Raw genomic sequence first — 18450 nt, forward strand, 5'->3', positions numbered from 1 at the left:
CACACACACACACACCTTGTTGACAGAAGGACTGAAAGAGGAAGCGGTCTGGACAGAGAGAGATTATCATCATTCTTTCCTCTCTCGACATAGTATGACACATCTACTGAAACTGGGTGTGGAGTGTGATTCTGAGGAGTATGTATGTAATGGAGGCGCTACACACTCCCAGTGGGAGCTGCTTACTGGCAGATTGGTCACCAATTTGGTCAACTAACCCAACACAATCTCACTCACAAAACGACCTATAGCAACTTCTAGGGAAAAATGTGACCAAACGTCAAACATTTGACGGGACGGGGGTTCCCTGGGGGTCATCTGACGACGTCCCGGTCCCTTCTGCAACTCATTTACTGCGGAAGTGGCCCGGACGGCTGGCGTAACGGTCCGGGCACCTAGGCTACAATGTAGCCTGACAGCGCTTCGCGGGTTCGAGTCCCGTTCCCGACGAACTTTGCTGCATGTCTCCGCTTCAGCCGACTCAGCGCTGTTCGCGTTATGGCCCGACAAGGACAGAATCATACCTCACGTCCCCCTCTAGTCAACGCGGGTATACCTCCGCGGGGGTCACGTGTTGACGTTTGGTCAAATCCGTCCCAAGCCGCCACCCGTTTGCCGACGGGTGGCAACATCTGAAAATGAGACACAGCTCAAGGTCAGGTTTGCAACAGATAATAACTGTTGCACACATACACTTGAACACATGACCTTGAACACACGTGTGTTATCTACCAGTGTCTTTAGGCAAAACATTGAATCCCAACAGTACCTCCTTCTTATTGTCACATGTCACAGTGTGTGTGCGTGTGTGTCAGGACTGGGACTAAACAGAGCCCTGGGCGACTCCGGTCAACTAAGTATAGGGTTTAAGGGGTTAAACAAAATGACAAGAGCTTATACAGTATGAGGGTTATAGCAGACAGACAAGGGTAAAAATGTAGACAAACACAAACACTAAGGCTCAAAAGGGCAGACAACACAGATCGCGTATTTTAATAGCTTTTTTTTGGGTGAGATCTGATGTTCATAGTGACAGAACACTAAACGGAAGTCTCTCTAGACGAGATTGAAATCTTGATATTTCAATCTCGTCTAGCGAGACTTCCGTTTTTTTTTCGTTTTTTCCACGGTTGCATAGTGTTCTGTACCATTCATCCTAAGATATCATAACATCATAGAAAAGGTAAGAAAACCGTGGTCCAAAATTCCCCTTTAAGGCTAGGTTTAGGCATAGTTTTTGTGAGGTTAAAGGTTAGGGTTTAGGCATATATCCACGCCCATCTGGGCAAAACACCAATGAAAGAGGGAGTCCCGGCCCGGACCACTGGCGTAGCGGTCTGGGCACCTAAGCTACGATGTAGCCTGACAGCGCGCCGCGGGTTCGAGTCCCGACCCGGGCGGCCTTTGCTGCGTGTCAATCCCCATCTCTCTCCCCCCATTTCCTGTCAGCCTACTGTCCTATCTATAATAAAAGGCATAAAAGCCCAAAAATAAATCTTAAAAAAAAAGAAAGAGGGAGTCCCTTAAAATACAGAGAGGAGTTAATGATGGAACAATATTCACGTCTGTGGAATTCAGCGGTGACCGCTTCTGATTGGTTGAGGGGGAATTATTTGAGACACCCATAGGCTATGGGAATGTGTGGGGCGTGGCCGAGGTCCGAGGTGCAAACACAGGTATCGACATTGAGTTTGTGAGATGGATCGTTCGTATACAGTGATATTGTGTTGTCCTAGTGCAAAACTATGTTTCAAGTATCGTAGTGCAGGTACCTGCAACATGAAATATGAACACGGGATGTCCAAATAGCGTTTTTCAAGCTCCCGACTCGATTCCTGAATGAGCCAAATCCGTGCAAAAAGCACCCTTAGATGCAACTCCAACACACTCCTGTGATGGAGTTCCCCTACTCGCACATACTAGGGTGTGACGTCACTGTAGCTAAAAGAATGAGGTGAGATGAATAGTGTGGCCAGGACTAACAAGGAAGTGGAAACAGGCGACAGGTGTGCAGTTGACTAGATTAAACTGTGTGAGTATCCAGAAGGAGTGGACAGAGAAAGAAAAACAGAGTGTTCTCACTCTGTTTTTCTTTTCAGAGAGACAGACAGAGTCAGAGAAACTATGACAGTATGCTGCTCAAAATAAGAACACCACTTAGTGTATACAATATACAAATATGAATATAGCCATAGAATAACCTATTTTTCCTGTGGAGAGGCTTTCCATGCAGATGAGATGCTTTGTTAACATGAGGGGCTAAAGAATAGTGTAGGCCTCTGAGAGAGTGAGGTTGTACTGGAGGTGAGAGAGACTATTTCTATGAGAGAGACTATCATTTTATTGTATTGGGTCTCAGTGAACCTCCCCTGGGTAAATAAAGGTTAAAAAAAGAAATGCTGGACTTAAAATCACAGATTTAGTTGTCACAAAGCCATTGTGTATATTTCTCGAGTCATAGAGAAAAACACCTATAAACACCTACTGTAAATGTGTCTCAGAACGATTAATACCATCATGTCAACAAAAATGTTTCCCTCAATACAACAGTCACAACAGGACTCCTAAAATAATGCTATACTATGGTATTATGAAAACATGGCATCTGTCTACCTAACATCTATCATTTAGCTATATCTAAATTAAATTTTAGCCTTTGCATAATCCTGCAAGGTCGTCAAGGCTAGGGCAAGTGCTACAGGCTTTTTAGACAAGTATACGTAGTACAACCCATATAGTAAACAGATCCCGTCATGCCCCAGAGAAGTGTACATAGTTAATATCACAAGGTACAACACACACCTGAGGTCATAGGCGCCGATGCTGTGGGTGCTCCTTGTCATAAACACACACCTGAGGTGGTGCTCAGGGGTGCACTGGGCACTTCGCGTGACACCACGGCGTTCCATTTTAATCATGCCGGACATTGGGGCCGGCCACCAAAAATCCTAGCGCGACCTCTGATTATCTGAGATATATATATATATATATATATATATATACTATGTACCGATTTGCGTGATTTTTGGACAGAATCTGAAGGAGTAAGAGCAAAAAAAATATTTTACAAAACTCAGCCTCCTGGTGGCGCTCTAAAAGGCATATGTGAAAAATGCAGGGCAAAGGTGTTTCCTTGGCCTGAGGTGTTGTGAGATTGTAGACTTTTGACATTTGCTGAATGTTCGCCCCAGAATAGGCATGCTAGGGTTCATGTGGTTAAATAAGTGAATGAAAGAGATTGAATAATGTTTTTTTCCCCTCTGTATGACATGTTCTATTCAAAAAAAGTTAGAGAATTTTGTCATTCTTTGGAACTATGGTTGGTGTCATTGAAGGCTGATAACTGGGACTAAGCTACTACTTGGGAAGGGCTATCAATTTGAAATATTATCTAGATATATAGACCTTTTCAAAATACCAAACTAGAGTTTGCCACCTTGAGTGTCCCTGATTAGTGAAAATTCTGGCCTGAGCCCATGGACTAGATGCAAATATATGAGTTCCTAATGCCACTGTTCATTAAACTGTATGACCACATATACTTAGTAAACTTTACAATATATACATATAATACTTTACAGTAAGCATTATATTATACTTTACAGTATATGCATAATATTATACTTTACAGTTATACTGTACCTTGACAGTGGCCCCACATAAAAATAAATAAAAAATAAAAAATATTGCTTTGACAAGTACAAGTACAAGTCCAATAGCCATAGGATGTCAAAAGTAAAATAAAAAAAAGAGAATGGTGCCTTTACATCAAATTTCTAAATGTATTCAAAGGAATAATAATAAAACTTGAATGGTTGAGACATAAAAAAAACAGATTAGATCAAGCACAAAAAAACTGGTTTCCTTCAGACATGATGAAGCAAAACAAACAGAGAAAAGCGGAAGGAGGAGTATGATACTATCATGGATTCTCAGTTGGTCATGTAAAGATCACTAACGGAACACATTTCGGTTGCAGAACAAAAAAAAAAGAGATGCACAATTTGCAGCGATTACATACTGTATATTATATTCTGCTCAATGTGTACGCAGATAACAGTAAGCATCTTTAAAGGATATCTATTTTGACAGCTTTGGAGGCCGTCAATCATCATCATCTGTCATATCATCATTCTTGTGATTACGGTAAATTTGACATTTTTTTTTTCCTCTACTGTAATAACTTTTAAGGGTAAGAGTTTTATTGTTGTCCTGGGTGACAAGAATATCTTAGTAAAATACATTTAAAATAATGTAGATACTTTCTTTCCATTAGAAATTATACTTTAGACCCATTGGAAGTGTCACTTTTCCTTTATATTTAATCGATGAATAGATTATTACCCTAACTATTATATTTGAATCAGAAATAATTAAATTAATTTCCAAACCCATTTAATCCAGGAAGATGTCGTACACATCATAGAAAAGCAACATAGATTATACAAATAACTAGCCTATAGGACAGAGGTCGGTGCTCTCAGAAAGAACAAATAAAAACAGTACAAGGGCCCCTTCAGAACGACTGAGCCAAAAGACAGGTCTGGAGCTTCAAGGTTTTAATAAGGTGCAAACTTCTTCAGAGTCAAAATCAATTGCTGTTTAGAGACTTACACTTTATTAACAGTAGATGTCAGTACACGCTAATGTGAGATGGTAGTAATACCCCTGTGTTCTAACATAATTCCCATTAATCTAAGATTTTACTTTTATATTTTGATAACATACAGTACTGTATATACAGTATAACGTGATTTAGATGCAATACAAATGCTTTGTTTTGATTTGATTTTAATACTGTGAAAGATAATTAGTTTAGCTATAATTGTATCTGCAACAAAGATATTGACTTCTGCAAATCAAGTCTTTATCTACAGTAGGCCTGTCCCCGACTAAGGATTTGTTTAGTCGACTCTAATTGGCGACTAATTGGCAGTCGACTAATAAAAAAAAAAAATAATAATCAAAAACATTTTTTTTTTTTTTTTTTTTGGGGCCAAAATACATTTTATTTCAAAGGGCCAAGTCTACACAGTTTGTTTTGTCTCCAGCAGAGTTTCTAGTGTCTCTATCTCTCTCTGGAAGAGGTTGCACATGAACTCTGCAGCCGCACTGAGGCGCTCCAACACAAACAATACCAATACAAAGACGAGGAATAAGAAGAATAAAGTGGAAGTTACGTGTGGTTGCAGGCGTAGACTTGGCCAAAAAAACAATTTAAAACATTTTTGGCCCTTAAAAAAAAAAAAAGAGACACTTAGTCGACTCGGACCCCCCGCGACTAACCAGTCGACTAGTCGACTTAGTCGAGGTCAGGCCTAACAGTAATATAGTTATTTTGAGCCGCAAATCAAGCAAACTCTCTATGTGTGTTGTTTATACCGAATTAAAAAATATATACGTAAACATGTCTCATCTCCTCAGAGCAGATCAGTCCCCAATGAACCATCGCCTCCCCCCGAGCAAGTGTGCTCTAGCACTCCTCCTGTTCACGCTCACACTCCTATTCTGTCACATCCTGGGCTGTTTCTCCTCCCCGCCGCCACAGACGGAGGCGCCGCTGATCGACGGGCATCCTTTCATAGCCGTCTGGCACGCCCCCACCGCGAGATGCAGAGAACTGCACGTCCCACTGGACACGTCGGCCTTCCACGCCGTGACCACGCCGGCCGCCGTGCCCCGTCAGTTCCTCACCATCTTCTACGAGGACCGCCTCGGCCTCTATCCGAGGGTCGGCGGCGGCACGCTGGCACAGAAGCAGTTCAACGGCGGCATCCCCCAAAGGGGCAACTTAACGCGGCACCTGGACACGGCCCTGAGGGACATCGCTCACTACGTCGATTCGCTCCCCGGACTGGCGGTCATCGACTGGGAAGCGTGGCGCCCCCTATGGGACCATAACTGGGGATCAAAACGCATCTATCACAAGCTGTCCGTTGCGTACGCCCAGAAGAAGCAGGCTTCTTCTCCCTCAAACCCAGAGGAAATAACCGCCGACGCTAAAAGCCAGTTCGAGACCGCCGGGAAGAGCTTCATGGAGTCGACCATCGCTCTAGGAATCGAACAGAGGCCCAAGAAACGCTGGGGTTTCTATCTGTTCCCCGACTGCTACAACCACGGCTGGAGGGAGCCCGGTTACACGGGAAGGTGCTCGGAGAAAACGCAGCAGAACAACGATGCCCTGCGGTGGCTGTGGGAGGCCAGCACGGCCCTCTACCCCTCCGTCTACCTGCACTCGTCACTAAGGAACAGCCCCAGGGCAACGCTCTACGTCCAGAACCGCGTTCAGGAGGCGCTGAGGGTGGCCAGGCTGCCCAAACGGCCGCACACGGCGCCCGTCTACGTTTACTCGCGACCACTGTACCGTGATCAGAACAAGTATCTGAGCATGGTGAGGATGTTCATAGTTGCATAATAAATGATGGGTATTAAGAGAAATTAAAGAAAAGAAATATATACACATTTTAACACTAGAATAAACAGAAAAGGCCTGCACACTGACAACGTTTTTTGAGGCCCTTCGTACTGAGTGCTGATAATGATCTGAGGCCCGAAACTTCCACTCCTGTTTTCACTGTGTCACTTTTTCCACTATGAAAATAAACATTTTTGTTTTTTTTTGTCAGTGTGCAAGCCTTTTGCGTTTATTTTGGACTGTAATGTTGGCATCTCACACCTGGCTCTATCTTTGGTAAGCCGTGAGTCAAGAGCACAAACCTTTCTACGGTATATTATTATTAACACTACCCGTGAGCGTATCACTGTACACTACCTATAAAAAGGTAGGGTAAGTGATTTTCTTTGGTTAGAATAAGTGTTAAATAGCTCTATATTCTGACAGTACTCATTGCTACAGTATAGTGTATTTGTTCAGTAACAGGAGTCTCCATGTCTCTCCAGCTCTTTCTTAAACAGAAAATGCATTTTCAGGTCGGGATACCAATTGTATCCAATCAGGATAGAGAACTCAGGATACTAGGATACAGAGTAAACAAGTGAAACTGGAAGTAAGTGCTTATGAGCAGACAAAACTGGAACACTATACAAATTAAGCAGATGAATGGGTACCCTCTCCCGATTTCTCCTGAAATTGTGTCACCTATACCTGAACATTTATGTTCTGTTTATTAACGAGCTGGAGAGACGCCTGTTACTGAACAATCACTATAGCAATGATTACTATCAGAATATACAGCTTTAACTTTTTCACAAAACATTTGCTTCGTTTTAACCATCAAATATCACTGACACTACCTTTAATGTCTCTCCTTCACATCCAGGAGGACCTGGTCAACACCATTGGAGAGAGTGCAGCCCTGGGGGCTTCGGGGACCATCTTGTGGGGGGCCAGCGCTGACTTCAATGACACGGTACTTTCACTCACTCACTTCCTTTAACGTTAGAGATATAACAAGTCCTCAGCTTCTGCAGCATCATTGTGTGATTATTACACATTTATCAGCAGCCCAGTGCTGTGGTTCCTTTTTTTTAAAGATTGCAACACTGGAGCTGCTCAGAGGCCAACAGTATCTGTGGGGTGTAAACCGCATTATGTCGAAAACTGTTGGCCCGGTCACTGTGAAACTGCGCACACACACTCCCTGGATGCCGCAGCAGAACCTCTGCCCCACATATTTCAGATCAGCCTGTCATAGCGCCACCATGAGGCCGACTTTTGCAAAACACATAATTTGATATTACTCCTACATATTTTTTCCAAAAAACACGCAAATCGGTACACAGTATCTCTATAGTCATGTGATCAACACGGATCTGTCCGATTTTCCATATTCCATCTTGATTGGCTAAGATTGGCTTCAAAAGTTTGCAGGATTGGTTCGTTTTGAACAAAATGCCTCAAATCATGAACGCAGCATGCGATTTCCGTGAAATTTTCCACGTAGATTCCCACTTGGCCCGGGAAGAAATAACACTTAAACTTTGAAATCAGTCTCATAGTGGCGCTATAACAGGCCGATTCATGTTTTTACCTATAACTGCACCGATCTGCGTGAAACTTTGCATGCACACTCCCTAGAGGCCAAGGAAAAACCTTTGCCCCATTTTTCACATATGCCTGTTAGAGCGCCACCAGGAGGCTGACTTTTGTAAAACTTTTTTTTGCTCTTACTAGTTCAGATTCTGTCCAAAAATCACGCAAATCAGTACAGTACACAGTATCTCTATAGGCATGTGATCAAAAGGTAAAGAGAATACTACAAAATAAAAAAAAACAACAGAAAAACAAAACAAAATGTGATCACTTAGATTTACAAAAGAGAAAAACTACAAGACTGGCAAGAGAAGTTCTCGAAGTATCATAGATCAAATCAAACTATGCTACCTACAGTATCATATTTATATTTCAATTAAATGCCAACCAGTGTACTATTAAGAAGTTATATATTGCAATATACATACAATTATCAAAAATTCAAGTATATATATCTTTATGACATATATTAATATATGATCTCATGATCTTACTGTCCTGACCAAAGAAAAAATGGGCATGTAAAAATAGGCAAACATTAAGCGGGTGCAAGTGATTTTTTTTTTCTTCTATTATCTTTGTTTAAATAAGTGTTAAATAGTTAGTCCAATCAGGAGAGAGAAGTTATACAGGATAAACAATAATACAAGTGGAATTGGAAGTGACGAAAATACTAAAAACGAAATAATAAAATGGAATATGATATGATCATGATGGGCTCTATTTCCTGATTGGATGCAATTGGTGACCCACCTGAAATTGTATTTTCTGTGTACTAGAGCTCAGAGCTGTACAGTATAGAGACAGGGAGACTCCTGTTACTGAACAAACACTCTGTAGTAATGATTACTATCAGAATACAGCACAGCTTTAACTTAACAAAAAATAGTATTGTTTTAACCAAACTATCACTTAAAGCACATTTACTGTATAGGTAAAAAAATAGGCGAACAATTGGGGGGGGAAATGCAGCTCAACAAGCTGACAACAACGCATCACTTTGCAACAACTGTGAACTGTGAAGATTGGCTAGTTTTGGTGAAAATATTTGGTTTAAAGGGGGGGCAAAAAGCTGAGGGACCTATACAGCCGGCTGGGGGACCCCGGTCAACTAAGTATAATAGAGTTTAAGTGGTTACGTAAACAATATTTAAAGGTATGCCAGTGTCAAATGTTATGTATAATTATTAATAAAGGTATAGATACAGACAGCTGTTTGCACACAGGCTGTTACACCACCACTCAGATGTATGAGAGTACTGTGTCACATAAAAGCTATTTTTGAACTTATGACAGGCCTTTGAGTGTTCTCAATGATGACAACGTATTATTATTTATAGCTTGATCAAATGTCAAATAGACAGCTACGTCAAAGGCCCCATGAAATCTAATTTTCATCCCTTATCACACGTCTTGAGCTGAACGTCACCAGTCCAGTGCCACAAACATCACCTATTCTTTTTTTTTATAATTTTTATCCCACGATTTTGTAACCCATATTTTTTCACCCAGTGCCAATTGCCTATGTAATCCTGGGCGCTACTCTCCCTCTGCCAGCCTAGGGAGAAGCTCATGCCTCCTTCAATGCATGAGGAGCAAGCAGGCCGCTTCTTATCACCTGACAGGGGGGAGTTTCCCCGGTAGGACGTAGCGCGTGGAAGGAACACGTTATTCCAACCAGTTCCTTTCCCCTCCATCAGGCGCCCTGGCTGACCAGGGGGAGGCAGTATAGTGACCAGGATTACTGCATGTTTTTGTGAGGGTATTAACTACCCTAGGAGACACGGGGAGAACATACAAACTCTACACAGAAAGGCCCTTTCACCACCCCCACCTAGGGTATGGGCACTGATGACGCAGAGGAGAGAACACGCCCCCAGCGCCCACAGCGTCCCCGGCGGGAATTGAACCCAGGACCTTCTAGCTGTGAGGCGACAGCGCTACCGACTGCACCACCGTGCCCCCAACATCACCTATTCTGTGTGTAAATTGTTTGTCTGACTATGGCAACTCAATTTCAATAGAGGTCTATCCTATCCTAACAATAACAAGAAATCTGTAATGGTATTTTAGAGTTTGTGATTTCCTGTAAAACAATAACAAAACAATGTTGATGACTCATCCTGCCCACGGTGGCTTATAGTAATCGAACGTCCACTTAAACGCTTTTTGGAATTTTTAAGACAGTGAGTTGACCCTTTTAACAGCAGCCATTCTGACTGGTAAACACAACTGAAGCTATAATAACATTATGTGTATGCGATTCATTTAGGTGTTGTTATTGTGTGTAAAAGCATGAGGGTAAATGTAACATGCTGTCCTTGCTGGCAGACAGTAGCACACAACTTAATGGTATTACCTTCAGCTGTGTTTAATGGTCAGAATGTTGCTTTTAAAAGGGTCTGAAAAAGAGCTCTCTGGCAGTCATGGGTTATTGTGTAACTTACACAATATTTCCCCCTTTCCTCCTGTCTCTCTGTCTCTCTGTCTGTCTGTCTGTCTGTCTGTCTCTATGGCAGGAGGGTGGGCGGTGCATACACACATTCAGTGCTTTTGGTTACTGTAAATGGCAATCAATATCCATGACAAGTTCTCTATGACACATGCCAGTAGGGCCTTTAAAATCTTTCCAGGGTATTTGCACCTGCTGTGCGATTAAAAGGCAGAGGGAGATAGTCATGAACATCCTAAAGATGATTTGTGTGCAGTTGTACAGCAGTCTTTGCCAGGAAAAATACAGACAACTGGATAACGCAGGGGATAGACGTGGCTTCTGATGAAACGGGGGGTAGGGATTGCTCGGCTGTGTCAGTGTGGACGGCGGGTTCTTACTATGCCTAAACCTAACCTAAATCCTAACCCTAACCTCAGTAAAACTATAGCTAAACCTAACCGTAATCCTAACCTCAGTAAAACTATGCCTAATGTGGCTAAATGATGCCTAATGTGGATAAATTATGCCTAAACCTAAATGCTTCAGTCCACCTTAAGATTTGATTCTGAGCCATTGGAGTTGTAGCCAAGCGTAGCTATTCATCAAGCCACCAAGATAGATTCAGGTATTAGTTGTGAAAGTCCAAAATCAAGCCCCGATCATCCTACAGATACTATAATAGCGTCCAGTAGGCCTCTCTATGTCTGAATTGTAAGACCTGGGAGACATGCACAACTGGTCCCGTTGAAGCACATGTGAAGTATAAATCAGAAGAAACCTGATTTATATGTGCTGCAACGCGGCGTAAGTTTGCAGATCGGCTATTTTCGTGCGCGACACTGTTACGCGCAAAAGTCAGTATAACTCAGACTCTTGAGATCGTAAAATGAAACCAAATGGTTTCATTTTACGATCTCAATAGTTAAATTATTGTTAAAGGGACTACACCATGAATTTAAAAAATAATAATTATATTTAATATCATATTGTTTATGTCCCTCAAACCTTTTTCAAAAGGTTTGAGCCTAAATCAAGCCTCAGATATAGCCTACTCATTCCAACTTCTCTCTGGCTTATAAAGCACTTTCACCTACAATACCACATTGTCCTGTTTGGCGCAGGGTGCTATTGAGCCAGTTTGAATGCATGTTATCTCCTGGTTCTGTGTGGAAAAAGTAAAAAAATAAGAAAAAGATAATAATATAAATAAATATTCATTTTTTTGGTTGGAACTGAAAACGGGAGGGATTGTACCCTGACGTGACGTCACGTCAGGGACCAAATCAGTTTGGCCTGTTTTGAGACCAATTTACAGAAAACCCCAGATTTGCTGTGAAAGCCTGAGTGTTCAAACTGGGGTATTTGGGGGGATAGAAGAGAGGTAGGGGAGACCAAAAACACACAAAAAAGAAGAAAAAGTTAAAATTCATGGTGTAGCCCTTTAAACATCTGCATTACTTAATTAAAGAATTGTTATATTGAGCAACGTTTGCCTGCCATCTCTCCTAATACCACATCACTACAGCATGGAATTGTGGACAAAATCTTATCCAACGATAACAAAATATTCTATGTTTTGGGTCTGAGAGTCTAAATCTCATCAAACGGTGGTTCCGTGGCTCAAATACTGAATAAATAATCTAACAAAATCATCTAATAAACAATAACCTTGATATGAAAAGGGTTGAAAACCACTGCCCTAGAGGGCCGCAGACAAAACAGACAAAAACAAAATCAGTCTGGGGCACTTTCAACATTTCAAACTCCAATAATCCTTATATTTCATTTCCTACCCTGGATTAAAACTCCGTTCTCCCATAATTATGTTGGAGACTTCTACCACTCTCATAACCCACAAAAATGTTCACGATTCTTTCAAAAATAGCAGATCTACAATCTCATAGCGTGGCACAAAGTGGCACAAATCGTTGTGTGATAGGACCTTTTTTTTTTGGAACTCTACCATCCTTATTCTGAGGGGACCATTTGCCGAAAATAGCAGATATACTGTACAGCTCACACCGCTATGCATTGTGTGCTTGTAGATCTGCTATTTTCGGCCAAAGCTCAAGTTTACTAACTGAAGGTTGTCTGAAAATACACATTAACATGAATTAAACACTGATCAGTGCTGTCAAACAGTCTATGAAAGCATCTATGAAATCTGTGAAAAAGTTTAATATGCATCACAGTTTTATATGTAGTGGGGGTCCCTGCTTCATCTCTGTCTCTCTCATCTAAGGGGTCCATGGGATGTAAAAAAAAACACTGAAGACCCCTTATCTAAAAGCAACACTGCACCATCTTTCCATCTCTCCATCCTTGAGCTATAACCATTATTTTATACTTTGGCTATTCAAAAATAGCAGATTTACAAGCTCATAGCGTGGCACCGAGTGCCGCGCTATGAGCTTGTAGATCTGCTATTTTTGAAAAATCGTGAAAAATGTAGCAAATCTTTGAATATATATATTTCTTAAGCGAACATTTCGCTTCTGGGGGGTCCCTGGTACAAAATATTTTACATCATCTTTTCCATCTCTCCACCCTATAGGCTAGCTGTGAGGCTCTGTCAGGATACCTGGCCACCACGCTCAACCGCTACGTGGCCAACGTCACCGCGGCCGCCAGGCTGTGCAGCCACGCCCTGTGCCAGTCGAACGGCCGCTGCGTGCGGAAGGACCACGAGTCCAGGGACTACCTCCACCTCAACCGCGACCACTTTGACATTACGAAGGCGGAGGAGGGCACGTACCTGGCCGTGGGCGCGCCGTCCTCCGCCGACCTCCGCGCGCTGGCGCAGAGGTTCACGTGTCAGTGCTACGCGGGACGAAGGTGCTCGGCCAAGCTGTCCTCTGCAACGGAGGATGTCATGTTTATTCACGTTTAGTCTCGTTACACACGTTCACGTTAATTGTTGATGAATTGAATACCTAGGAGGACCACAATGGAAACAAGTCCCCAGGACTTTTTTTGTGTTTTCCTTTTAGCCTTAACCCATTATAGGGCCGGGAACACGTCTGTGTAACCACTTAAACCATTATTTTATACGTGTCTATTCAAAAATAGCAAATATACAAAGCTCATAGCGCAGCGCCGACTATGAGCTTGTAGATCTGCTATTTTTTCTCGTGAAAATTAAGTGCAAATCTTTGAATAAATGATTTTTAAAGCCAACATTTGTCAAATATTTTGTTCCAGGGACCCCCCAGAAGCAAAGATTTGAGTGACAAATGTTTGCTTTAAAATATATATATATTCAAAGATTTGCACACATTTTCATGATTTTTCAAAAAATAGCAGATCTACATAAGCGTACCTATGTTCCCCAGGTTCTATGTTCCCCGCTTTCCTAGGAGAGCGGGGAATATAGGACCTAACCTAAACCTAACCCTAACCATAACCTTAGTGGGGGAACATAGGTCCGGGGAACATAGGTATGACCCCACATAAGCTCATAGCGCTCGGTGCCGCGCTATGGGCTTGTATATCTGCTATGTTTTAATAGCCAAATAAATCTAAAGTGACACAGATGCGTTCCCGGATTGACTGGGTTCATGTCTGAATGTACCTTGTGCTGTTTACATTTCTGACTAATAAAGTATTCAATCAATCGCGTTGATAACCAGTGTTGTAGATAAAACTGATACTGTTTTTTATCTTCGTGTCATTTGGAGACGCTGAAATGCAAGCAACCGTGTCTGTTAGCTGTGCCTGCACACGTTTGGTTGTTCTTTAACCGATTCAAACTTTTGTTCAAATAAAGTAAGCTTAAAACAACTCACCCTCTTTATTGTATACACCCTCCTCAGGCAGGGTGGGAGTTGGCAGCAACAAGGACACCTGGGGAATTAGCAATGATTGTCTCATTGTCTTTGTGGACCTGATAAGCAACTTTATAACAAACCTCAGGCAATGGTGGATGCCTCAGTGATACGATCTGTATACCACATACCCAGCATGTATTAGCCCTGGGCAATGGGAGCGATAAAAGGACCTAGGCTAATAATAACTGATATCAGGGCTGACACGACAAACTGCCTGCAGCAGCTGCTTTGTTGAGCAAAAGCTCTTTTCTCATGTCCTTGAGTAAGCAAGGATATATGTAATCCTTAAATGCATGCATTATTGCCCTCAATAATCCAACTTCTCCAGCCTGGCTGCTTCAACAATGTATAAACAGCTGATAGTCTAATTTGGCAGCAAATTATTGCTAACCGCTAACTGTTGCATCAGCTTTACACCATGTCAACATAACATCTGGTACCACTTTGTACGCATTGTAGCCTACGTGTCATTCTGCTACCCTCCAAGTGGCACCATATTTCCTAAGAAAAACTATTTCACTTGTTGTGTTTGTGGCTGGTGAAGTAACAACTACTATTATTGTGTAAGTTTTGTGTGAGGTGAGGCAACACAGAGCATTGTAGGGAAGGCACAGAGCAGGATGATCAACAGGAAGTTCACACAGGTGTTTTTACTTAGCTCTGGCTGATTACCTGGCCTGCTGTGGGTGCACACAACCTAGGCTTGATTGACAGCTCCCTCACACTCCTGTAAGTTTGTGCATGTAACTTATAAATGAACACTTGGTGTAACTTAATAGTGTCATGAGATAACTTCTAGAACTGTGATTTGGCACTATCTCTCTTGCTCTCTGTCATTGGCTGGGGCAGATAACAAGTCTTTCAGTAGGGAGATGATCACCACTCATTAGTGGTATTAATTATCATCTACTTTTCAGTGCAAGAATGATCAATATATGTTTTAATGTTGATGCTTTATGTGTAGTTACATAAATATAAAATCTTGCCATGTAGGATTTTGGGGCATGTAGGCCTAGACTATTTATAACAATCCTTTACACATTATAGTCTCATTATTAACATAGCAAAGATAGTAGTAGCTAATGTCGTAAAAGAGAGTTTGTCTGAGTAAAGGGAAACCCGCTGTCTCAGACTTTGAACAACACATGGTGCAAACCATCAATCAAACGTGAATGGAATTTCCAGCCGTAAATCACGGACCAAGGTCTGCTGCTGCCATAGTTTGATTAAAAGCAAGTGTCTGGGGGGAAACCTAAAACCAGGCAATGTTGCCTACTCTTTGTGGTTGCCTTTATATTTGCTGGGAAATGTTACATTGTTGTGATATGCGCATTGACCCACATACCAGTATGTGTAGTGTACATAATGTATGTTATACTTACTACCCAAGTCACTCTTCAACCCATTCAATCCGGGAACGCATCTGTGTCATTTTAGATTTGAGCTATAACTATTATTTTTATACTTTGGGCTATTCAAAAATAGCAGATCTACAAGCTCATAGCGCGGCACTTTGTGCCACGCTATGAGCTTGTAGATCTCCTACTTTTACATATTATTACATATTATTAGATCTATAGCCTAACTATTATTTTATACTTTGGGATATTCAAAAATAGCAGATCTACAAGCTCATGGCGCGGCACTCTGTGCCGCGCCATGAGCTTGTAGATCTCCTATTTAAAAAAAATCTTGAACATTTGTGCAAATCTTTGAATACATAATAAAAAATTGTTGCTGTCCAGCAGAGACCAGCTAACTCAATTTTTCCATAAAACAGGGCCATTGAACACCCTTTACGTCTGTGTGTTGATTAAAAAAATATTGAACCAATGAAAAGTATTTAAAAGCGCTTCTGACTAAACCAGCTAACTCCATTGGATCCTCAAACTTTCTGCTAAACCAGCTAAGTTCACCAAAGGGGGGTGGATTTAGCTGGTTTAGCTGACTCCAGGCTCCACCCCCTTTTGACCTCCATTGTGGAGGTCCATTCAGCTGTTCTTATCAATGATGAACAAAACCGTTTGTCATTTCCTGAAAAATGAACATTTTGGAGTTAGCTGGTTGCTGCCGGACAGCAGAGATATATTTTTTTTAAACAACATTTTTTACTCAAATCTTTGCTTCTGGGGATCCCTGGAACTAAAGACATATAATTTTGGGGGTCCTTGACATGAAAGAGTTTTGAGCACCACTGACATAGCAACAATATATATATATATTTTTTAAACTGTTAGGATTTAGAAGACATTTGTCAAATTACAAATGTTCGCTTTAAAATATATATATTCAAAGATTTGCACAAATGTTCACGATTTTTCAAAAATAGCAGATCTACAAGCTCTCTGTGCCGTGCTACAGTATGAGCTTGTAGATCTGCTATTTTTGAATAGCCAAATAAAACTTAAAGTGACACAGATGCGTTCCCGGATTGAATGGGTTAATTTGTGTAAGCATGTGTTTCTGTCACTACGTTTGCTCTTCTTTATCACCACACTGCAGGCCCCAAGGATACAGAATGTCACTAATGCTGAAACACAACCCATAGAACATCATGTTTTCTATCTATTCTTATTCATATCCTGTCTTCCCTATCAATCATGACTCGCATATCTCCTCAGTCACATAATGTAGCCTATATGTGGCCTGTGTGTGCTTTAATCAACACTGTGAGAACATGTTGTGTGCCTGCGTGTCATTGTTCAGTTGTCACTGCCGTCAGTGTGTCCAGGATGAATGGCTAGCAGGTGGAACCTACGCTTTAACAGGTGGAACCCATGGCTTGAAGTTATCGCTGTTCCTTCCAGAGCGTATTGCTACAACTTAATGTAAGTGCACGTTAACTGTTTACAAGTATGATTAACTTGTTATCGTAACCAACTCTTGTATACAGGGCCTACTAACAAGTCAGTTTGACCCCAAGGCCTTGGCAGTGGAATTTGCGTTGCTTGGGAACAGCTTGGGTTATTTGTTTCAAACACTTGCAAGAGGAAATAAATACCTGTTTAGAATGTTTACATTGTTATGTGTGAAATGGGACCATGAGCTAAATTGTTTTTAAAAAAAAGTGAAAACTGGGCCTGATATAAAGAAAAAAACAATGCTATAATCACAGATAAGAAGAATGACAGACTAGAACAGCTCATTTTCACTTATTCATCGCCAAAATGCTGTAAAACCATTCCTAATTGTATTGGCGTACCTTTAAATCATGTTTCTCCTGTTCTTTAACGTTACTGTTCAGTTTTTTCTTGAGTAACAACAACATTACCTCATGGCTTTCATGTAAACTACACCAATGCACGCTTGTTTTTGTTAAGCAATGGGGTCATCATCATGTCTCAAAACTAATTAGTCAATAATTAGCTTAATAATTCATGGATAACAGTGCAGATGTGGACAGTGTTTAACGTGGGTAACCTACCAAGTTAAATAATGATGTGCATTTAATTGATCATGCATTCAACTGGTTGTCAAATCAGAGCATGATCTTGACAAAACGTTTTGTACATAAAGTGTGATGTAGTATAATACACATGAGTTACAAAGCAAGATACACTGTAAATAAGATAAGATTTATTTTAATAAGTGCTAGGATAAGATAAAACTTATCTGGATGAACACACATTTGGTAAAATGCCAGATTCATTCATTCATATAACCAAGAAAGTAAATGTGCTATATTAAGCTTTTTGTTAAAACAAAACGGTTTTTTTTGCTAAAACACAATTTTTTTTTGTTAAAAGGTTAATCTCTATATTTCCAACATGTTTACCCTGTAGGAGTTCTCTCTCCTGATTGGATGAAAATGGTATCCCAACCTGAAAATGCATTTTCTGTTAACTAAAGAGCTGGAGAGTTGTTACTGAACAAACACTCTATAGCAATGATTGTTTTATTTATTGTCATTGTTTGTACTGTATGTGCCCGAGGACCCCTTGAAAAGGAGATGATGCATTTCAAGGGGTTTATCCTATAAATAAATGATAATGGAAATATAGAGCTATTTAACACTTGCTTTAACATAAGATCACTTACGCCCAGGCCTGGAATTTCGTTATTTTAGGGGCACGGCCACTTGGCCTTTGGTGTCGTCCATTTTTCGAAGGCACAAAGGCCAAACTGAGGGGCAACGATGGCCATGGCCTCTCTGGAATTCCTGCCCTGCTTACACTAAACAAATAAGCATTACAAAG

At 41.2% G+C, this 18450-nt stretch overlaps 1 protein-coding gene across 1 annotated transcript in view; it reads left to right on the forward strand.

The window, feature by feature from the left end:
* Positions 1-13317, forward strand: part of LOC308092367 (uncharacterized protein) — a gene marked incomplete at both ends in the record, with an annotated part of 55083 nt that extends 41766 nt beyond the window's left edge. Inside the window, 3 exons of the mRNA XM_080438218.1 lie at positions 5425-6391; positions 7281-7370; positions 12982-13317. Of these exons, the coding sequence (XP_080294344.1) occupies positions 5425-6391; positions 7281-7370; positions 12982-13317 (1393 nt within the window). The remainder of the gene's footprint in view (positions 1-5424; positions 6392-7280; positions 7371-12981) is intronic.
* Positions 13318-18450: the final 5133 nt, after the last annotated feature.

Source organism: Gymnoscopelus braueri, assembly GCF_963280865.1.
Source record: "Gymnoscopelus braueri genome assembly, chromosome: 9".
NCBI lineage: Eukaryota > Metazoa > Chordata > Actinopteri > Myctophiformes > Myctophidae > Gymnoscopelus > Gymnoscopelus braueri.